Below are 24966 nucleotides of genomic sequence, written 5' to 3'. Positions count from 1 at the left end.
AATCATGAAAATATGAGTTGGGACTAGAATGTTAAGATGTAGAAATCCTACTTGTGGGGCTTAGGAAATAGAAATGTGGAACTTTCCAAACAGGATGAACAGGAAGTACACACTGAGCTGGAAGGATATTGGAAGCAGAGGAAGAAGGCAGGTGTGGCAGAGAACAGTGAACCAGGAGAAGGATGGAGGCAGATGAGAGTTTGGAGGGTGTAGGAAGAAAGAGCTGCAGATCAGGTAGGACTTTTGATTTTATTCTATAGGTCATAGGCAACCCTGGAGGAAAGTTTTCAGTAGGGAAGTAACACTTTTATCATGTTTTAACAAGGCTGTTATACAGAGGGTGATCTATAAAGGGGCAGAAGTGGAAGCAGCATGTTGAGTTAGGAAGCTGGTTTGACGAGTTGGACTACAGCTTTAGCAATGAAGACATTGAGAAGTAGTGAAATTGGGGATATCTTTGGAGGATAAAACCAAAAGTGGTCTTTAATGGATTGAATAAAGATAGTTAAGGAAAACAAAAAACCAAAATTGATGCCTAGGTTTGAGGCTCAAATAACTGGGCAGATGGGGGAAGGCTTGAGTTAGGGAGATAATTCTTGGACAATGTTTTGATGAAAAGATATCAAATGCCTGGATGACTATAATGCATTTAGAGCGTGGGGGAGAGGTCAGGCTGGAGAATAAATAATCTATGAAAATTTGGGGTTAAATGACATCACCTGCCAGAAAGTGTAGGCAGGGAAGAGAAGAGGGCAAAGGGTGAAGCCTTGAATGTTCCAACATTTAAAAAAGTGGTTCTCAACCTTCCTAATGCCGTGACCCTTTACTACAGTTCCTCATGTTGTGGTGACCTCCAATTTCATTGTTACAAATTGAACATAATTAAAGCATAGTGATTAATTACAAAAACAATATGTAATTATATATGTGTTTTCCGATGGTCTTAGGCGACCCCTGTGAAAGGGTCATTTGACCCCCAAAGGGTCGCGACCCACAGGTTGAGAACCGCTGATTTAGAGGAAAGAGCCCAGAAAGGAGACTGTAACCAGGAAGGTTAGGCACATGCTAAACTTGGATGAGAATTATCCCTCTTCTATACAGAGCATCACTCTGCTATCTGTCGCTATGGTGATATAGACTGGGTATATACTGCTGGTAACTTTTTAATGGACTCTACAAACAGATCCAATGCCTAAGGTGAGAGAGTATTTTCTAAAGAGATTCCAACTGAGCTTGATCAAAGTGTCATTTGCTTGTTTTAGTTAGTCATTATTTATTTTAGTGAGTCAGTCTAGCAGTACCTTTAGAATGACACTAGCTTTTACTTTTTAACCCATATTTCCTTTTAGAAAAAAAAATCCAAACCACTAAATAACTGTTATACTTTTTTATTACATATTTTAGATAAGTATATTTGCACAATTCTGTCCTCTTTCTCCAGATATGAATTCAGCTACTACAAGGGCCCAGAAAACTGCTTCAAGATTTATTTCTGGAAGAAACCTCAAAGTCAGATTATCTAAAAATATTATTCTCTGAAGAAGCTTCTTGAATTATTGAAAGGTACCACAGTTGTAGCTCACTCGTCCTACATTTCCCCCTAAATCTGGGGTAAACTCAGTATTGACTCACTTCTGGTCATCTATCTCTCCTACTGGAGTCAATGGCCAATTGCTGGTGCGACTTTGATTTAACCCTCTCAGACTGGCTGCTTAACTTTTGCTTAGCAATATATCTGAGGTTCCTCTTTTAAAAAATCCCCCCAAATTCTGTGTGGGGGGGTTGGGGAAGGACATACACAAGTAAGGGTGTGCATGAGGGTCTGGTTTGTGTGGAGAAAATGTTTCCTTTGAAGTCAATAGACTATATTTGAAGGAGGTTCCTCTTTTAAAAAATCCCCCCAAATTCTGTGTTTGGGGGTTGGGGGAGGACATACACAAGTAAGGGTGTGCATGAAGGTCTGGTTTGTGTGGAGAAAATGTTTCATTTGAGTCAAAAGACTATATTTGAACCTAACTTTCTTCAAAGAAAAACTATAATATAGGTTACATTCCTGATAACAGTTCAGATACCCGTTTTTAAAAAAACCAGAATGCCTCTAAGCACAATAGGTAATACACTACGAGTAATGTGCTTTTTATAAGGCATAATAAGGGTAGAGAATGTGCAAAACTTGGTTGGGTAGAATATTACAATAATCAATCTTTTAAAATGCTACACTGATGTGGAAGGGGAGTGCAATTAAATGAAAGACTCTTAGGACTCAGGTTGTAAAAAGTGAAGAGGAAACTGCGGCCCAGCTACACAGAGGCTAGGAAAGCATGGTGTGTGTGTGTGTGTGTGTGTGTGTGTGTGTGTGTGTGAGAGAGAGAGAGAGAGAGAGAGAAGGTATGGGGTACATAGGATCTAGAGGACCAATAAAAAACCAGAATTTCAGGGAAACCATGCTGGCCAGCTATGATCTTAAGAGATCCAACTGTGCTATAGGAGTGAACTATAGGAAGTCAAACTGCTCTAAGTTGAGGCCCATCTTAGAGTAAAAGGCTGACCTCTGAGGTCTTTTGCACCAGAACTACTATTACAACATCCCACTTTGCTTATTAAAATGAAATTTATTAAACAGTCTTCTCAGGCATCTTTCACATATGTGCTTTCTTTTCAATTTATTCCATGTTACTACGAAAAGCAGTTCGCATTAAATATAAGGAGAGATGTGTGCGCGTGGGTTTAAAAAACATGGTCTCTTCGATTACTCCAGTCATGACATTAGATTGAAAAGAATTTCCTTCCAGGATCCTTATCGTTATTGTGAAGTATTTGTTCTTTGAGTCTCTTGCCTTGTTTTTAAGATCACCTTATTATGCAACATCTGCTCTGAATTTCAAATGTGATAAACAGAGTATGAGTGCTGGTGGCAGATGGCTAATGACCAGCAGCGACAGGGCATTCAAGCCTGCCTTGTTTTCTGAGAAGCGATATTTTCATGTTAATTTGCTCTGTGTCCTGCAAAGATGAGACAAATCACCTGCTCATAATTCAGGCAAAGTGGAGACCACCAGGAGCAGAGAGGGGCCCTGGCTCGATTCCTCTGGGGTGAGAGGAGGGAAGCTCTGGGAGACTCTCCTCATCTGCAGGACAGGGGACCGGTCAGTCACTTCCCATTATGTCAGCTCTAAAAAGATGAACCAGCCCCGGGCATCCCGTATTGACACCAGAGCCACTGTTTACTGCAGGCAGATATTATTCATTAAAACAGATATTGCCCAGAGGCAGAAAACAGGTGCTATTAGGAGTGTGTGTCAGCCTCTGAAGTCTGGGTTTTGTAAAACAAACCTAATAGTACATGTAATCTCTGACTGAAACTATTACAACAAACAGAAATCTCTAAGAAACATTCAACTGAAGATAAAATGAAATGTAATTCACAGAGAAAATGACCCATGCAGACACACAAACCTTTTCGGCTTTCTCAAGCCCTAGAGAATTCATTTGTCAAAGATGCATAAATAAAATATAATTTCTATTCCAGGACTGAGTCATCCAAAGAGGCCATATGGTCTTGCACTAAAAGAGCCCTGTCCTATTCTGGAGAGGTGGCTGATCTTTTGTGTGCCCTTTCAGGGTCTTCGAATTCCTACTCGTGAAATTATATTGCCAACTTCATCAAACATGTTACATTCACAGAACGTCCAAAGAATATTAGGCTCTCAAAGACTTGATTAGATAGTCGATAAGCCAGGTCTTATACGAGGAAAGATAATGTACTATTAAAGGGAGGCCTAAGTACCAAATGACAGTTCAGAAAAAGAGGGCATTACTTTTTGAAAGCATTATGATTTTACACAGGAGCCTCTTCCCATATACATCCTGTCATATAGTGGTTCTTTTTCTGGGAAGCAGTTACAAATGACTAAGGAACAAGGGGAAGGAATTTGTCTACAGTTCTTTCTGATCCTTTCTCATAGGGTGGCAGATAAAGACATGAAAGAGAAAAAATAACAATCTGAAAGCCCCCCCCCTTTTTTTTTCTCATGAAGTCCCCATAAATGAAAGGTGCTATATAAGCAAAGACATTGAAAATTTATCATGAACCCTAAAAATGTTCCTGCCTATAAGTTTAATTAAACATGAAAGTCCAAGAAGACAATCTCAAATCTCAAATGATCAAATAAAAATTAAACAAAGATAGTAATTAAGTCCTCCATAATTAAGTAGATAAAAAAATAACTTCTGAATTAGAAAGAGGAAAGCAAGATATGGCAATGATAAGCCTATGAGACAAAATTTGGTATTTGTTGACTTCATAGTACAGTAGGCATGAAGCTTTTTTAAGCAAAGGTCACCATCAACATGCATGGCTATATCTTGGGACATCAAGAAAAGAGATTAAAGAATGTGATGAAAACCTCAAGACAAAGTATGAATAAGCTGTCTATATGTGTTTGTTAATTTTTTTTAGAATAAGGTGAAATTTAAAATGTTGGAAAGAAACACCTATGGTTTTATTTTATTCTCACAATCCTCTCAATGACAATGATCAGTTCAGGATTATACCCTTAAATTACTTTATCAAAGACTGACATGAGCATTATGCAATAATTACAAGATTTCCCCAATGAGTTCACCCAACTATCAACCATCACAAATACTTAGGGTGTTTTTCTGCCTTAAAGAAACCCCCAAAAGGTATTTAAAAGAACTTGAAACATTGTTATGTGATATATGTAAATGGGGAAAATAAGCCTATCATGGGCTCTCTTCTAACAAACAGGTATTGAGCACAAAGACAAACTCAAAAAGAAGAAAACTAAAGTCAATGGAACAGAATTTGAGAGGAAAGATGGGTGCAGCGCTAGAAGAGGAGCAAGAACAGGTAGTTAGGAATACCTACATTTTAAGAGATCTAATGTCCTTAAAACTGCTCAGAAAGAAATGGGTAATTATTGAGCACCATATTCTTTTATGAAAGGCAGATGGGAGAAAGTAAATTCTATATTAGTCTAAAACCAAAGGAATAAATCAAGTTCTACATGTCAGTATCTGGGAATACCACTTGCTATCATTAAAAGACATTTCTTAACTCTGTTTAAAAGATAAACTATTTTTTGCCAGGCTGGCGTGGCTCAGTGGTTGAGCATGAACCAGGAGGTCAAGGTACGGTTCCGGTCAAGGCACATGCCTGGGTGGCGGGCTCAATTCCCAATGGGCATGGTCAAGGCACATGCCTGGGTTGCGGGCTCAATTCCCAATGGAGGCCGTGTAGGAGGCAGCTGATCAATAATTCTCTCTCATCGTTGATGTTTCTATCTCTCTCTCCCTTTCCCTTCCTCTCTGAAATCAATATAAATATATTTTTTTAAAAAAGAATATAGACAATTTGTCTTTTAAAAAAAGGTAAACTATTTTCATCTGTTTATTCCTATAAATATGATTTAACTCATTTATAAACAACGAATAAGATAAGGAGTCTGCTTAAGAAAGTCACCTAATTCACAAAAACAAAGGGTCTTCATGAAAATCTGCACATGATGTGCATAGATCTAAAAGACCTACTGGGAAGTTCAATTAAGTAGAACGAAGACACCAACGAAACTTTATAAGCAGCTTTTTCCATTAGATTTAAAGGAAGAAAGAATTTCTAGTCAGCACACTGCATTTAGCTTGCTGACTTCTAAAAAACCTAAAGTCATCTTTAAATCCCAAGAGTTTGGGATGGTCCTTAGCACTGGCTTCCTATAAATGTTTTTATTAATGAGAAAAATTGAAGAAAGAAGGGCCTGAGACCAGTATTTCCGATTTGTATAGCATGGTATATCCTGGAGTCAATATACAAGTAAAATATCTAATGTGCTCACATATGATGTTTCAGATTATATCTCTCAGAGTCCGTGAATCATCAGAAAAACACTGAGCTATATTTACTGCATTATACTTTCCAAAGTTAGGGCCACATAATTAACAAATAGATATTTTTCAATAAAGGTATTAAGAACTAAAGGATTTTCCACTGAGCCCTAACATTAATGAACTACAATATATCCCACTTAGCTATATTAAATATATTTATCTATACACTGAGTTCCAAAAGCTCCAATTCTGGCAATTTTCATAAAGGAAAGAATGCCATTGCTTAATAGACTATAATAGTGTGACTGTTTGACCAGGCAAAAAGACGATTCTTGGTACCTTTATGGTTTCAGTGGGCACTCCGGGCTCTGGAACTTTATTCAAATAAGTGGTCAAGTCTTGATCAACATGTTCAAACACTAATGTTAGTTTAGTTTCTCTGTCTGTTCGTGACACCGTGCACACATCGAATAACCTAAAAGGAAAAAGAAAGAGAGAGTAAGTAGGTGGCAATAAGCAAAGAAATAACCTGTACGTCTTACATATGTCCCTCATTTTGATCAAACAGGAATAAACACAGGGCCAGTGTTGACCATTCCTGTGATAATATGTAAGGATACCCAATAGGACTTGACACACAGTAGCAAAGAGAAAGGAAGACAAGTGGAGCCTGAGAATATCTGTGTGGAGTGTTTCCTTATTTAAGACCTCAGGTGGGCCTTGCTGCTGCTGATAGTTTTAAACACTGCAGCCTAGGAAAAACATGGTTCTTCTTAGCTCACAGTTCGAAAATTATTAAAAAGACTGACTGAGCATTCTTTGGAGATGCTGGACTCTGCAATGAAGTTTTAACTGGAATTTAGGGTGTGAACAATCATGTCTGTGAAAATAAGTAGGATGGAATATGGAGAAATTTGGTTTATTTCTAAGAGAGCCTTCTCATCCTGGTCAATCAAATGATTTCCCTAGAAAGGGTATACATTCCTAGCTTTAAAATTCCAAATATCATGCTCATTAAAACTGTAAAATTCAAACTTTTTTTCAGGGGAAGAAAGTGCATTGGTAAACTATGTCACCTTGAATGATAAAGACAGACTAACCAACTTCATGATCAAGTACGGCTGGACGAATTCAATTTCTTTCATAAAATCCTACACCAATTCAAAATTTAAGTTTCGAAAACAAAGTTTTCAGCAGCAAAACAATTGAGTCAAAGACACATTTTCCTTTGATTTCATTCATAAAAGTACACTCTCTAGTACATGAGATGTTCAGCAATTGTTTGAAGAATTAAGCCACTCATAAACAAGATGTCAGTAAATTTCTTGACAAGGATGTAATATAAACACTCAGAAAAGGCTAATAAAATGTTATTCATATTATTTTCTTTCATTTTAAAAACTTAATAACACTCTTTAAAGGGACTAACTATAAATGTGCACATAACCCAATTACTAAAATGTAGGGTTGACTCTCAATTATCCACTTTGTATATTACCTCTGTTAAATTTTTAATGCCTACCTGGCTACCATACCACCCGACTGTATGTCTCTAGGCTATATGGGACTCACAACATTCTCTGTGAATCTAAACTCAATGTTAAACTAAAGAACACTGTAAGTTAAATTTAGTGGGGTGAACAATACCACCACCAACCACACACACTTCACAGCCAGATTCAAACTACTTTTTAATTATGGGCAGTTTGAGGTGAGCTCTACAACTCCATTCAAATCCACTAAGATCAACTGAATTTCTTCCTCACATTTATCTACTTCCAAATATTCTGATTGTTAAAGTTTTAATGATCTACTTCCAAAGTTATTTTTTCTAAATTCTAAACTCTTCCAAAGTCACCAATGTGACTTATTCTGGAACACTCTTTTGATAAAGTAAAAACTCCTAGTTAGTAAATGTATTAAAGAAAGTATCATAAGACATCTGAGTGCCACACTATGAAAAACATGATTGCTATTGTGCATGGATCTGACACCCGAGACGTCTATCAAAACAACTCTATAAATTGGGTAATTCCGAGTAACCTATCATGTATTCATAGGTTCCTGAGAACCATCTTCTTCCCATTAGACCCACGGCTTCACTTTTTATTTCCTTTGGAAGAAAAAGGAGTTCCAAATAACCAAGCTTCTTCCTATCTGCTGCGTCTACTTTTGTAATAAAATAAAATAGCAATGAACCAAAGATGGAATATACCAAACTCAAGGTCAAACATGGGGCTTCACCATTGCTCCTGTGCTTCATAAATGTTCCTTTAAACATGCTCCCCATTACATTTCCTCAATGAAGACACAGTGTCTACCACTGCTTCTGGTGGCAATGATTTCAGTAACTCTAGTTCTTATTGCACTTAGAGTTTTTAATATGTAAGACATTTAAGTACTTTCCAAAAGGAAAAGAAACGTTTGACTGGGACATAACTGGAGAATGAAGTGATCATAACGCACTGCTGAGCCAAAGTCACCTGCTCTCAAACCGTTAAGTTACCAAACAGCCGTGGCATATAATGTTGCTTCAGCTCATGAGACCGTTTGCAAGCACTCTTTGTATGACACAATAGAAGAATAACATCTAACCCACCCAAGTACTTTTCCTCAAAGTTATATCACTTTATTCAAAATATTAAAGACTCACCATTTTGAGGAAAGGCCCTATTTTTATTTTATTTATTTTTAAAATTTTATTTTCCAATTACAATTTACATTCAGTATTATTCTGTATTAGTTTCAGGCATACAGCATAGTGGTCAATCATATACTTTACAAAATGTTCCCCCTGATATTTCCACTATCCACCTGTCCCCATATACTAGTATACTTACTACAACATTATCGCCTATATTCCCTATGCTGAAATTTACATCCCCATGACTATTTTGTAATTGCCGATTTGAAAGGCCTTAATTTTAACTGGCAATTTTTAAAAAGTGGAATTTTTAAAGAGCTGTGTCACAGTATAAAGTGTGGAATCTTCTTATATGAATTCTAATGTATATACATATTCCAGGCTACAAAAAGAATGGTGTGAGGTAGGAGCAGCTCATGCTGTTCAAGGAGATAATCCTCTTTAAAGGTGGCTTATTAATTTCATGTGGGAAACGGAGCGTATTACATTCTCTTCCAAAATTCACAGGTGACAACTAAGGAAGTAAAAGTCCTAGGAGGACCTGCAGAATATCCCCTTTTTGGTTCTAATGTTGGGTATCAACATCCTATAGCCCAGTACTCCACAGAAGTACTGGGAAATATTGCTTTTCACTTAAATAAGAAATTTAGTTTGACTTAATTGTTCAGTAAACATTATCAGAGTAAAAATTAAGTTATATTAGTCATAATGGGTAGAAAAATGTCTTGTGACTCAACAGTTATAAATATCAATCTTAAGCATTTTAGAATATAATATACATGATGCTTTTTCATCTACAAAGTCTCCCTCTGGAATTACCACAAATCAAATAATAGGCACTTTGGTGGGAAATAAAGAGAAAATAGATGCAAATCTCACATAAGTAACTGAGCTAAACAAGAAATGAAATCCCTGATATTTGGCAAGAGGGCAACAATCTGTAATATATTTATACAAACCAATGAGGATGTGGCCAGGCTGCCTAGAACCTCTACACTTGTAAACCCAAAGAGCCAGACAGGTCTGAACATTTGAACAAACACTGGAAAATAACTTAAACTGTATGATTCCTTGTGTTGACTACCATCTCAAGACTTTTTAAACTTTTTTTTTTGCTGTTCAGTAAACTGACAAAAATACCATTTCAATGACTGCAGTTTCATAAGAGAAATATAACCACACTGTGTTGAATATGAGCAATATCTCAGATTACTTTGAGAGGAAATGAAAACTACCATTCAATATTTATCCATTAGAGCTTCGCTTAATGTGACCCAAGTGAATGTTCAAAAAGTAGAAGTGGCCTGGCCAGTGTGGCCCAGTGGTTGAGCATTGATCCATAAATCAGGAGGTCAGGATTCGATTCCTAGTCAGGGCACTGCCTGGGTTGAGGGCTCCATCCCCAGCAGGGGGCATGAAGGAAGCAACCAATATATGACTGACTCCCTTTCATCATTGATGTTCCTATCTCCCTCTCCCTTCTGCTATGAAATCAATAAAAATATATCTTCAAAAATTATTTTTTAAAAAGTAGAAGTGAAAAGGGGTTCTCAGCACTTACTGAGTCCATGAGTCCAGTTTAGCTGTGAAAACACAATCCAGAAGAGGCACAATTAAGTCAGCCAAGCCCCGCACTATCTCATAAAGTAATTCTCTCACTGTCTCTATTGTCTTGACCCCCAGCTGCAGGGCTGGAGCAAGCACTGTGGTCCAGCACAGCACGCAGCTTTCCAGCTGTCCCGATGATGTAATTATCTCATAACAAAACATCTCCGTGAATTAACTCTGCATCCTACCCATTGTAATTCTTAATGATTGCTTCCTGTCCGTGTTCTCTAACTTGCTATTCTGGATCTATTGCATAGGCAAATTGTCTTCATCTAATGGATGGGATTACATCCAATAAATTTGGGATTTCCAAAGATTATCATTTACAAAGGTCTCCCAAACAACATGCTTTGGAAACACAAGCCCTGCCTTTCTATTGTGCTTATAATAGAAGGGAAATCTGCATTATTTGCTGTGATTAAACTTTGACCTGTCACAGGAAGTCCTATGAGGATTTTTTCCTGTCACTTTTCCCCCATAATCTTGCTTGAATCGTTGGACATCAAATATAAGACGTCGGGCACAGCTGACTAAGGGCCCTAAACAAAATTTTACTTGAACTACAGCCTGTCTTTGGAATTGAGAAGACTTTTTAAAAATCTCTAATCTCTTCCTTTATAGCCCAAAAGCACATTCTGTGGCTATAGCTTGCATGCAACAAATTTATGTTCACACATTCTATTAGGCCTACACTACTGAATACTGGCCAGGGTGTTCACATTTTGCTCAATAAATATGGACTGGGTGTGCATTTATTCTCAACTGACACTGGATGGTGTAAGAAGTATTTGCCACCAACAATAATGAGCATCCTGGATGCCAGAAGGAAATCGCCATTTTAGGGGCACTGATAAAATATCAGTACCTACTGTGTGCAGCCACTGTGTTTGGTTTGAGAGATTCCAATATATCTAAAGGCGGGTATTGCCCTTGAGAGCTTTACTATCTAGATGTGGGAGAAAAGGCTGATACATAAAACTAAAAGTAATGATGCATGGGTATGTAGCAATTCCAAATAAATTCTATAAACAGTGTATGAAACTTTATATATCATATTGGAGTAAATTCATTCTACATCTACTAGAGGCCCAGCACACGATTAAATCGTGCGCATATAGGGTCTCCTAGGCCTAGCCTGCCATCAGGGCCATGTTCGCCGCCCTGTGACACCTCCCACGCTCCGCAGATGCTGCCGGCACCCCACCCTATCCGCCGCGAGAGCCACAAGCCTTTTATGATATAGATTATAGTACACATCGGTGGTGTCTGGCTTTCTACATCAATCACCTCTTCTGGAAACCATATTCTCATTTTCTGTTGAGGAACGACTCTATCCTATACTCAGGTAATATGGTATTGGGGGCATGGGCGCTGGATGGCATGTAATCTACCCTGGACAAAAAGAGTGACAATGATTAATTCAGGGATGGACAGGACCATGAGAATCAGTCCCAGGAATTTTAAACTAAAACTTCTGGGACAGTAGAGCTCTCTGTATTCTGGGATTACTAAACTTGCAACAGATCAGCCTGCAGCTGCTGACGGCCATCTCTGCCACCACTTTAGTGAGCCTTCCCCGGTGAACACGCAGCCAACACCAAACAGAGGCAGAGCAGAGAGATGACGGGCAAGAGATTCCGGGTGATAGTGGTTAAGCACCGGGACCTGCTTGTGCCGACCTCCCCTGGATTTATTAGTTATGGGAGCCAGTAATGTCACTTTCATGCTTCCCCAGTTTGAGTTGGGTTTCTGTTGCAACAAAAAATAGTTCTAAGGCATGCATCAATATTTTGAAATGATCAAATGACTTTGAAACTTTGAAACATTACTATCTGACTTCAAGTACGTCTTATATATCAGACAAAATGAATTAAGCTCAAGCACATAAGCAGTGGTACCTATACCCATTCTCTGACTTGCTGGAAGACTATTCGCCTGAAATGGTTTCTCCATGAGCATGTCCACTGGGCAAAAGTAATTGACAGCCGCAGATCAGACTAATTCATCTTTCCCAAGAAGCCATGAGGCTTCTTCCCAGAATTCCTATTTGAGGTTCCTGGTTTAAGGAACATTTTATGGCAAAAGTAGAGAAAGGAAGAAGAGGGACAAGCTCATCACAAAACAGAAATATGGCACCTAGAACAGAAAATAAAGTGAGGCGGCAAGAAATACTTTAAAACAATACAAAGTTATAGAATTTAATTAATTTAAAGATTGAGTCCAAGGCTAGGACATATGTTCTCCTGAAACCCTCCACTAAACAACCCCTCTCCAACCTCACTGTTGCTCAGAACGGGAAACAGACAGGAACGTGTGTATCAATAGTAACTCTAAAGCAGGGAAACCCTTTTGTTTTGTACTGTTACACTTAAGGCTACCCATAACCTGACAAGCAAATACAGTCAACATCTTTTACTTACTGAATCATTACATTCCTTACAGCCTTAAAGAGAGTGTTATAAGAAAGTTTCATGATTCATTTTCTCCCAGTTCATCTTTAAAGATTCTATTAATCTAGTTTTAGCTTCTATCTGCATGCACCTGGCAGTGTGGATCTATGAGTTAATATCTTTGTATCCATTAGCTAAAAAATGTTTTACAAATTAAATGGGAATCCCCAAAACTGGACAAGTTTACAAGATGTGACTTGCACTACAGTAAATATTTAAAACTGAGCAAACGCTAAAACTTGTGTATATAGAAACACACTGGAACTGATCAGCACAAAACTGGTGTGCGATTAGCTCGGCCCCAGAGGAGCTATTTGGGATGTCTTCTACCTGCATTCTACCTGCACAGACCCTCATCTCTAGGGCTTCCTGGAGAACCACTTCCTGGATGAGCAGGTGAAACTCATCAAGTAGACGGGTCACCTGATTCACCTCCAAAGGCTGCGGGTCCCCAGGCTGGGCTGGGCAACTATCTCTGAAAGGCTTACCCTCAAGCACAACCCTTTGAGAGGCCCTCTGCATTCCCCTGGTGTCTGGCTTTTGCCTGAGCCTCTGTCCCTGAAACCACTAGCCATTCTTTTAACCACCCTGGAGCCCTCTCCCATGCACTGGACCAAATAGAAACAGCTTTTTGCAGCAAAAAATATAAATAAATACAACTTTAACTTTGCTTATTATATTCTTTTAATTCTCCCCAACACAGTCTCTAACACACACTAGGTACTCAATGTTTATTGAATGAATCAAATTTTTCAAAATTATATCGCAGGGAAAAGTCAGGGGCAAAGTAAAAGAACGAACCTTTAGGTCATTAGGAAAGCGTGGTACTCTAGGTCAAATCTTAAAACTGATGTTAAATGAGGAATCACACACTAATATGTTGCATTTATTAACAAACACCTGTTAGTTTGCTCCCTGTCTACTAGCTACTTCTCCATATTTGGCATTTTGAGTCCTCACAACAATTCTATGGGATGTTACTTATTTTATAGAAGAGGAAACAGAAGTATGTAAACAAATGCTCACTGCAGCATCATTCATAATAGCCCAAAAGTAGAAATGACCTAAGTGTCCATCAGCTGATGAACAGATAAACAGAATGTGGCATATTCATATAATGGAATACTTTTGGTAATGAAAAGGAATGAAGTACAGGTACATGCTATGATGCAGATAAACCTTGAGAAATTATGCTAAGTAAAAGGAACCAGTCACAAAGGCCACACATTTATTGCATGATTTTTTTTATAGGAAATGTCCAGAATAGACAGATCCACTGAGGCAGTGATTGCCTAGGGCTGGGGGGAGTGGGGAAGGAGAGGTGGGGGAGGAATGAAAAATGACTGCTAATGGGTTCTGGGTTTCTTTGTAAGGTGATAAAATATTCTAAAATTAGGCCATGTTGATGATTACACAATGAACATACTAAAACCACTGAACTGTATATTTATACAGGTGAATCTGATGTTAAGTAAAGTCTCCTATATAATAAAAGGGTAATACGCAAATCGACCAAACAGCTGAATGACCGGGGTGGGAGTATGGGGGGGGGCAGACACTCAATGCAGGCGCTGCCCCCTGGTGGTCAGTGCACTCCCACAGGGGGAGCACTGCTCAGTCAGAAGCGGGGGTCACAGCTGGCGAGTGCTGCAGTGTTGGCGGGAGCCTCTCCTGCCTCCAAGGCAGCGCTAAGGATGTCAGGCTACCAACAGTCGGACATCCCCCGAGGGCTCCCGGACTGTGAAAGGGTGAAGGCCAGGCCGAGGGACACCCCTCTCCCCCGAGTGCACTAATGTCATGCACTGGGCTTCTAGTATCTCAATAAAGCCCTTCAAAAATAAAAAGAGAAAAGAAATAGCCATAGAGAGGTTTAGTATTTTGCCTGAGGCTCAAGGACAGTAAGTGGTGGAGATGTGAAGTCAGGCTATCTAGTTCCATAGCCTAATTTCCTAACCCCTCTGTATGTAGCACAGCATTTGGGGGCAGATACCTCTCTGTGACAAATGAGACACCCTATTGACACTCCTTGCAGGAATGCCAATTCCCAAATGTCTTCACTAAGCTTGGATATCCCATGTGTGCTCTACATGCTGGGCTGAGAAAAACAGGTCTTCAGAAAATTCACAGGAAAAATTATAAAAGCTTATTTTCTCATTCAACTTTTCTTCCTTTCATTACTCATATACTTTTCTTCAATCTGCTCCTCCACGTTACTGAGAAAATCCTGATCAACAATCCTGAAAAGGTGGTTTTTAAAATTAAATATATTAACAACTTAAGTTTAACTTTGTTTGAGGGGAAAAAATAATATGCAGGCATTTACTGTCTTGCTAAAGGTATGTGATCTTTTTAAAAAATATTTTTATTAATTTCAGAAAGAGAAGGAGAGGGAGAAAGAGAAACAACGATGAAAGATATTCATTGATTGGCTACCTCCTGCACACCCCCCAATGGGGCCTGAGCCCACAAATGAGGCAAGTGCCCCAACTGGGAATAGAATAGTGACCTCCTGGTTCACAGATCCACACCAGCTGGGCAAGGTATATGAATTTTGATCCTCCCCCAATAAGGGATAACTCCATAAAAAAGAATGTGGGAAAAATAAAATTATTTCTCTGATATCTGCCTAATTGTCAGGTTGAAAGCGACAGAATTACTATGGAACACAAGAGAAACAACAACAGCTCACAAAGTCTTCAAATTACCCTAATGGTCACCATACAAGCCAAAGAAAAATCCTGCATGTGACAAATGAGACACCCAGGAATTTTATAAGTATGGAGAAAGTTTTAGGGATTACCTGGTGCTGTACAGCTGTTTTAATAATGAGGAAACACAGTCCGAGAGAGTGTACAATGGCAAAGCTAGCTAAATAAAGGAGTACGACACCTACGTCTCCTGACTAAAAATTCTGTGCCCTTTCCAATAGAACGAGGTAAAAGCAACCAAAACAACCAAAGCATGGTGTGTTTTTTTTAAAAAGTCACCATAAAAATTAACTTCTAACATCTTACATTTAAAAATGAGATTTATTCTAGCAAAATTTCCAGGAGCTATTGTGTTAAGAACACCCTCAGGAAACTATTAAAAGAGAAGAAAACAGAACACAGTTGGAAAAGAGAAAAGAAGTGGTAGCTCTATCAACTACTAAACTGAAGGATCTGAAATGAGGTGTTTTGTTCAGATGCAAAAATGTATAAATACTAAGTTATGATTTTTAATATGTCCACATAATTTTATTTTAGAGTTTGATCTTTGGTTAAAAAATATTTCAGACAGGTAAATATTTCATGGTATTAAGAATGATTAAAAACTAAAGCAGATAAGAATTTGTAAATGTAGCTGTAACTATAACTCCTCCAAGGCAGAATTTTTCTTTTGAAAACACACACACACAACAACAACAACATCACATTGGAACAACTCATACTGGGAATCTGTTAGGCAAATAGGTATTTCACAAAAGTAAATATGTTAGATACCTTATTCTTACCCATCTTAAGTCCTCAAACTTTTTAAAAATTAAAGTTTTCAGACAAAAACAAACTCATAGATATAGACAATAGATTGGTCATTACCAGTGGGGAAGAAGGTGGAGGGAGGGTGAAGTAGGTAAAGAGAGTCAAATATAAGTGAAAGAAGGAAACTAGACTTTTGGGAGGGGGGCATGCAATAATTAAAAGTACACAGATGTCAAATTAGAATCTTGTATACCTGAAAATTATATAGTGTTATTAATCAATGTTACTCCAACACATTTAATTAAAAAATAAGTTTTTAATGGAATTCTTTGTAGCATGCATTTAACATTTTCTTGACTTTTAAGCACAATATACTGATTATGTTCTACTGGTGGATAATTCATGATCATTATTATTATCATTAAATTATAATAGTTTAATTCATCACTGTCATTGTGATCCTTTATTTGAGCACTTTCTAGATGCACGAATATGAGGCAAGGAGATCCACACTGAGAGAGATTATAAATCAAACAGTCAAAAAGCAAACATCCAAAAAAAACTGGCAAAGGTAATAAAAGCCAATATTACTGTATTTTAGTTTCAAACTCTTTTTACCCTGATATGATTAAAAAGACAAATTCAGCCTGGCCGGTGTGGCTCAGTGGTTGAGCATTGACCTATGAACCTAGGAGGTCATGGCTCTATTCCCAGTCAGGGCACATGCCTGGGTTGTGGGCTAGATCTGCAGTGTGGGGCCTGCGGGAGGCAGCTGATCAATGATTCTTTCTCATCATTGATGTTTCTATCTCTCTCTCCCTCTCTCTTCTTCTCTGAAAGAAATAAAAATATTTTAAGAAGACAAATGCATACGACAGTAATAAATCCATGTTAATGGCCACACAATGAATAAAGATGTAATTTGTGACAATAACAGCCTAAGGGGGAGGGACAGAATTGTATACGAAAAGTATTTTTTATTGTTGTTATTTATTTATTGTTTTGAGAGAGAGAGAGAGAGAGAGAGATAGAAACATCGATCTGTTGCTCCATCCATCCATGCATTCATGGGTTGACTTCTGCATTTGCCCCAAATTGGGATTGAACCCAAAATCTTGGCATATAGGATGACACTCCAACCAACTGAGCCATCTGACAAAGGTGGAAAAAAGTTTTTATATACTATAAAAACTACTCTTTCAAACTAGATTGGTTATAAGTTTTAAGATGTTAATTGTCATCTCCAGTGTAATAAAAAAATTCTTTGTTTTGAAACTATCTTCATGTCCTCAGAAATATTTTCTTGAATCTCCTCTCTAATCTATCATTATGAGCATTAGAATGAACCTGGAACTGTACCAGGAACTTTACATATGCAAACTCATTAAATTCTTTCAATATCTTTATTTAGTAGGTAGGTACTAATGTTCTCATTTTATAGATAAAGAAGATGAGATTCGGAGGGTAATTTGTCCAGAGTGACAGAACTCATAAGATGCAGAACCAGGATTTCAATTAGAAGCCTTCACAGGCTTCTCCATCTCCGCCATCTGGACCTTCTACATTCATGGTCCTATTCTCTTCTCACCACCACCACATAACAAACAACAAATGATAATTATCTCCTTCATGGCCATGGCTTCAAATATGCCTAAATGTGGTGAATCCTTAACCTGTCTCTCAAAAACAGTTCTCTCCCCACACCCAGTTACCTTTTGGACAACCCCAACCAATATTTTAAACACCTCAATTTCAAATGTCTAGAACAGAGCTCATCTCCTTGATGAATCACACCAACATCCAACCAATTTTCTACCAGTAAGTCCAGAAACCTTCAAGTAATTTTAGATTCTTCCATTTCCCCATACCTCCAACCAATCACCAATCCATCACCAAAGTGTTTCTCCATTCACTTCCATTTCCTGAGTTCAGGTATTCATCACTCTTGCCTAGACTGCTACAGAGGGCCTTTATTCTGTCTCCTACCTCATGGAGACTCCCTGTCCTCACCTCTCACTCTGGTCAGTGGACATTCTACAGTGTACATCTATTTATAACACTGAACAAATGCATTTAGCCAACAAATTACTTATTAAATATGTTATTCCCTCGTATTGTATTAAGTACCAGGAATAGAAAGATCAAAGGATAGAATACATTGTCTTAAGTTGTTCAGTCTACTGGGAAGGCAGACATAAAAAGAATAAAACTAACTAATCTGGAATTGCTGAGGTGGAGATATATACAGGGTATTTTAAGAGAAATAGAGAGGGGCTCCTAACCCAAAACTACGAAAAAGGTTTGTAGAGGAAGTGACAACTGAGCTGTCTTAGACCATTAAGAGTTACCCAAGCAAGTGGCAAAGAAAGCCACTCAAAACCAAGAGAAAGCGTGAACAAGGGACAGCAAAAAACCCTACTGGAGATAAACCTTGCATGCCATCAGAAACTTTTATTTTGTGGGCAATGAGCATGCACTTTTGATTTTTAAATAGCTCACTCTGATGGGCATGGATAAGTGGGGAATAGTGGCAAGAAGACCAGTAAGGAGACTGTTACTGCAAGAAAATAAAGAGGGCCTGTCCTAAGGAATTGGCAGCAAGGACGGAGAGGAGAGTGCAGATTCCAGAAATATTTAGGAGGTTGAATTGGCAGGACTTGCTAAGTGTCTGAATGTGGCGGGGGTGGCGGGATGAGGATGGAGGAAAAGCCAAGGATGACTCATAGGCTTTTGACTTTGGGGACTTGGTGCCACCCCATGAGATATAGCAGTGTTCCCAGACCTTTGGTTTGCAGAGACCTGTAAAATTTCCAACAAACATAGGTTTCTGACAGAACATTGCCAACTAAGACATAAATACACCCTACCATCTACTATCAGGTATTTCATAAAGAGAGCACATTTTAACACCCACAATGTACACAAATTTAGCTTTCTGCAAAATTCAGCACAGGCCCTTATTTTTCTAATTTCATCCTAGATGATGAAAAATTGGTACCAGGCTTCACACCAACACTGGGAAGTTCTGAGGTGGAGATATAGGAGAAGAAATCCATTTGCTGTAGATGAGTTGAAGACAGAATATGCAGTCCCCGCCCTCACTAACTGTGGCTCGTGAGCCACATGTGGCTCTTTGGCCCCTTGAGTGTGGCTCTTCCTAAGCCTTAGGAGTACCCTAATTAAGTTAATAACAATGTACCTACCTATATAGTTTAAGTTTGAAAAATTTGGCTCTCAAAAGAAATTTCAATCGTTGTACTGTTGATATTTGGCTCTGTTGACTAATGAGTTTGCTGACCACTGCGAGTCTAGCCCAATAGAGTTATCCCATGTACATTAAGGGTTGTAAAAGAGTTCAAGAGGTTATGGGAGCCCTGAATAAGAGGCACTCAAATGTGCCTACAGCAAGAGTGGCCCAGGAGATGCATCACAAAGATGATCTGGAATTTGCCAGATAAGTAAAGGAAGTTTAGTACAGTCCAAAGGTATGTAGGTATGCAGGAAATTCATATTTAGGGAACTGTGGATAGTTTGGCATGACTTGGTGATTATCTTGGAAAATGGCAAGAGAAGAGCTGGAAAAGTACACAGAAGCGAAATTGAGAAGTTTGGTAATCCAGGCTAAGAAGCCTGGAAGTTATCTTATGGGCATTGGGGAATAATCAAAGGACTTTGCAATGAGTAATACTATGGCCAGTTTTAACACTTGGAAATACCACTCTGACTGCAGACTAGAAGCTGGACTGTAGGGGAATAAAATTGGAGGTGAGGAAAATGGATAAGAAGTGTCTACAAGAGCCCTGGTAAGAAATACAAATACATTAGAGAAATAGAAGCAGCAGAGAAAGACCAATGCAACCAAGTATTTACTGAGCTCCTACATTCTTTAGGGGTTATTAAGGCCAATGAACCAAGATCGCTGCTCTCTTAGAGCTTCTTTTCTATTTTTGTTAAACAAAAAGATAATCATACTTTCCATAATGCTTTGCAATTTAGAAAATTTAACAATGCCTCAACTGCTTTCATAAGTCCTTCTCTCTATATATGTATGTGTGTGTAAATATAACCTTTTTAAATTGCAAAAGGTTAAAGAACTAAGGTATTGAAGGTAAGTAGAATACCCACCATCGAAAGCTTGTACATGAAGGAGCCAGGATTGAGCTCAGATAATCAGGCATGAGAACCCTCACTCTTAACTGCTGTAGTCAATTCTCCATTCCACAGCTTACTAGGACCCTCCTGATCTTGACCATAATTACCAATCTATTCTTTTTGTTTAACTAGATTCTACCCATCCTGAAATATCTGCAGTTCCTGAAATGTGCTTAATTTCTTAACACAAGCTGCCATCACCTCTGCCTAGAAAGCTCCCCCTTTTTCTATCTGGTGACCTCCTCTACTCATCCACAAAGTCTGCTCAGGGGTGAACATCGTCCATTATCCTCACTTATCTCCCTTCTACCCTCCCACTTCCAGAGCCAAGACTCCTATTTTTATCACAACATACCTGACTCACTGGAGGTACCCAGCCATGATCGTTGAGTCAATAAATAAATAAATAAAAATATTAAATTGTCCTCTAAGAGAGTACACTATATTTTTAGAAATAGCCGGAGCTAAGTCTGATAAATTAAGTGGGGGATTAGGCTGAGTAATATTCTTTTGGGTCCAAAAAAGAGGTGTGATAATAAAGTAAAGATGTTGATTTTGGGGTTTGACTCATAAAACAGTTCTGAAGAAAATTCCAAGAGTCTGAATATGTTTTGCTCAATGAAAGCAGAGCTAGAAAAACTGGACTGCCTCCCATGGGACAAGATTTATTTGTTCCTATAAGTTCTCCTATGGCGGTGTTCATTTTGTTCTTCGTCTCATTATTTTCAAGTCACGCAATGTAATAAGGCAATTGCACTTTTATTAAACATACTCATTTCCTAAAGAGCAAGCCGCTAAGGAAGTGATTCCCATTTCCCTCCTCATGTTGTCTTTCCTCAGTAAGTGTCTTGACATGTTAAAGAAATATTTTATTATCAGAGGGTGATTTTGCTTATTTCCAAAGAGGGAAGCAATTTGCTACTCTTTAATTTAAACCTACCCCTAAATCCAAGGAATGCTTGGCTCATGGAAGGAAAAACAAAGTATAGAATCTATTAACTTGTGATGCACAGCTTTCAAAGCAATTTACATTCAGTATACATTTGAGTTCATTTAGCTGTTAGAGCAAATCCTAAATCTCCCGTGTATCTTGCCGGTACAAAAGTATACTTAGCTCCAAACTAGGTCACTAAATATTTTAACATGACAACATGTCCCACTCTCCCACCATTTTGAGAAATTTCCAAGGAACTACAAAAAGCAAGCTCCCTGAAAGAAACAACCTCATACCCTAAATCACATGCTAGGTAAGCCCTGCCCCAGTTTGGGTTCAAGGCACTATCAAAATAGAAGAGAACTAATCTGTGTCATGGCACACATTCAATCACACTATTTCGCTCAGGTCTAAATCTTGACACATCAATAAGCCCATCATGTTGAACTGTTCCTCAAAGATTTTGTCCAATTCTCTACATAAGACTATCCATCTATTTCAATTTAACCAGTCTTTAAGTTACAACTTTATGGATCTTTACATAATGCATTTTGAATTAGTACCTACAAAAGTTAGATCTAAACATTAGCCTGATAAGCACATCTCTGTTAACATCAGTTACTAGTGTTTCTTAGCTGTTGATAGGATTTCACTCTACTCAAAACCACTCCCTTATTATCTGGCATCAGTTATTGAGTATAAGACCACTATCTACAGAATGCCCCCTGGAACTAAGATGGGAAATAGTAAACACAGAACAATGGTATCAAATACAGAATAAAGGCCACATCACCAGCAATTGAAATTAACTGGAAAAAGAAATCCTATCCTAAAAAAAAAAAAAAAAAGAAAGAAAGAAAAAGGAAAAGAATTTCAATGTCGTTAGGTAATGAACAATACTTTAGAAAAATATAACCCTAGGAATGAACATATTTATACAACTTTTATAGTTATAGACATGTGGATATTTAATCACTGCCTTCTTGGCTTATATTTCTTTGTTAGAAGTAAAACCCAAAAGCAAAATTAGCTACATATTACCCTTTAACAGAGAAATGAGCAGACAGTAAGTAGTTGTATGAGTTCACAGTTTTTACTGACTTGTTTTGAGATGCTAAAATGATGTTAAACCCAATAAGTTAGTCTCTTCTTAGTCTTTTTAATCATTCTCATAGAATAATTTGAGGGAAAATTATATTTCACAGGTTATTAATTGTATAAATATTGTTTATTATAAATATGTTATATTGTTTTTGACCCCCTCCTTGGATATTTACTTCTCTTTTCTTTGTTTTTAGGTATACAGTGTATTTATAATTAGGATAGCAGTTTCTTAAAGGAAAAAAATGAGTTGGTAAGAGTAGGACAATTCCCCCCTTAAAGACATACTATTATTTGTTTAGAATTAAAAAAAAATAGTTTATAAAAAAATGTAAAACCTCAAAGTATATAATTTAGTGCTTATTAATGACACAGGTAAATAAAATAATAGGCAACTCTAAAACACTCTACTTAATACCAGTGAAAACTTTTTCAAATACCAGTATAACTTATATGTCAAAAAGTTATCTCTCGGAGGTTAATTTTAGGGAAGTTATTTCAGTGAACAGACACAGAAGTATCCATAAGTAGGACATGAGACAGAATATGTGGTAGTCCCTGAACCAAACTAAAGGGGAAAACTCAATGACTGAAGTAGGGGAAATAAAAATATAGGTGATGAGTTACCAGCAGAAAAGGCCCAAGAGACTATGACCATCCCAAACCTAAGAGACGAGGCTGTGATGGCTACTAACAGAGAGCAATATAATCAACTGAATTTACTGTTGCAAAAAGCCTATATTTTATCTATATAAAAGCTGTCTGGAAAAGATATAATTTGGCAGGGTGGCCTGGACCCTGTCATAGGTGAGGGAGGAGTTTGTGTGACAAATAGAACTGCCTTCTCTACAGTCAAGATGGATATTTCGGGCACAGGGCTTGAGACCATCAGACAATGAGATCATCAGCCAACTCCCTTCATGGATTCAACACTCACTAATCAACTGTCTCACTACAATGTGGCTTTCCCATAGAGGAGCACGCCAGGAAGGCAATGCCTTAGTTGGCAAATCCCAGTACACTTGAAAAGTACAGCTTTTAGTGGAAAAGAGTTAATGAACATTTTGGTTCAAATTTCAGTTCCTTGTGAGGTTGGCATGTGTCCACCATCTCTGGACTCTCAATCCCTCTAGGTATACTAATAAAATCAGGCTTCCAGCTTTAATACCAGGCGGATCCTGGAACATGGCAGCCACACCACAGAACTGGCTCCCAGTGTGTGAGCAGCCAGCCATCATTATGCCTGCCTCCTGAAAAGGCAACAGTGATTAACTTGACCTTGAGACATACCTTTTCTTCACATGGCAATAGGATGTTTCTGCATTTTGACTTTTAATTCATGAAACTTTTAAACTGTAAGAATAAAAGCACAATCTGAGGATGTATTTACCCAGGTTTGCTAGAAGAACTTCTAAAGAAACCATCTCTTTGGGCAGCACAGATGAACGCTTCTGAAAAGGCCAATTCTTAGACTTTATTTATACAATACTGAATTGTTTTCATTGCGAATTGTCTCATGGGGCGGGAAACACTGGAGGGTGAGGACCTGATAATATAAAATCCCTCTAGGGCCTTGTCAAACACCTCTTCCTTACCCTCCACTGAAAATCAGCCACTTAATCAACAGTGGGTTCTTGTACACCTTGGATGTGCTAACACTGGAGATATGGCCAGTTAGCTAGATTGTCCCCTTAGGAAGTTACTGGAGTCACCGTCATGGGGACCCACTATAGCTGATGAGTCTACTTCCTATTTCGGGTGTGCTGGAGTAGAAATACACTGAAAATTACTCACCCTGAGTAAGATTAGACTTTTCAAGTGAATTCTGTCAACATGTTACAAGAGAATTTTGTTCCTGGCTTTAGCTATTCAAAACACAAATTTGTCCTATTCATCTGATGTAAGACTAAACAAAAGCATTCATTAATAAAAAGCAGAGAAAACATAGTGCCAAAATCTTCGTATAAATTTATCTTCTTCCAGGCAAATGCATGCAACTTGTTTCAAATTCAAAGAAAGATAATGAAAAAAACTGTTTATAGTAGGAAATCTTCAATAATTCATAGTCTGGTGATCTAATAAAATTACTTTAAAATGTCAAATGTCAAAATGCTGTATCAAATCTCTTCTTTTGAATTTCAAGTCCAAGTTAACATTTTGATGAAACATGAATTCAACAAATAGTAACTGTGTTTTATGGGAGGCTCTCCCAAGTTTTATTACTAAGCTCAGTTAAGCACAATACTTTTGACAGATTGGCTAAATAAAAGAGTTCTTACTTTTTATAAAATGTCACCCTAATGATTTTTAAGTGTCTACACATAAGTTAATTAATCCACTCTTTGCATATACCAAAAATTGTCTGTGTATATATCTAGAGCTTTTAAACAATGAGCAAATAGTGAAAAACAAGGAAATTACTTCAAGGTAAACTCATCTCTACAGTAGGGTTGCTGTGAAGATAAAACCATTTATTATAGGCATACTAGAGCTTGGGACATGTTACGTGCTCCAATTAAAGATTGGTTGTGAGATGATGATGACAATGACAACTTATTCTTAAGTATTGTAGTTTGTTTTGTTTTTTTTAAAATATATTTTTATTGATTTTTTACAGAGAGGAAGGGAGAGAGATAGAGAGTTAGAAACATCGATGCGAGGAAACATCGAATCAGCTGCCTCCTGCACATCTCCCACTGGGGATGTGCCCGCAACCCAGGTACATGCCCTTGACCGGAATCGAACCCGGGACCCTTGAGTCCGCAGGCC

At 38.0% G+C, this 24966-nt stretch overlaps 1 protein-coding gene across 1 annotated transcript in view; it reads right to left on the bottom strand.

Annotated features, from left to right (window-relative positions):
* The window catches only part of CDK6 (cyclin-dependent kinase 6), a 202238-nt gene that overhangs the window by 134310 nt on the left and 42962 nt on the right, over positions 1 to 24966 (bottom strand). Inside the window, exon 2 of the mRNA XM_005876089.2 lies at positions 6187 to 6326. Within this exon, the coding sequence (XP_005876151.1) occupies positions 6187 to 6326 (140 nt within the window). The remainder of the gene's footprint in view (positions 1 to 6186; positions 6327 to 24966) is intronic.

The sequence above is a fragment of the Myotis brandtii genome, unplaced genomic scaffold (assembly GCF_000412655.1).
Source record: "Myotis brandtii unplaced genomic scaffold, ASM41265v1 scaffold48, whole genome shotgun sequence".
NCBI classification, from domain to species: Eukaryota; Metazoa; Chordata; class Mammalia; order Chiroptera; family Vespertilionidae; genus Myotis; species Myotis brandtii.
Note: the sequence above shows the minus strand (reverse complement) of the source record. Positions and strands in the feature narration are given on the sequence as shown.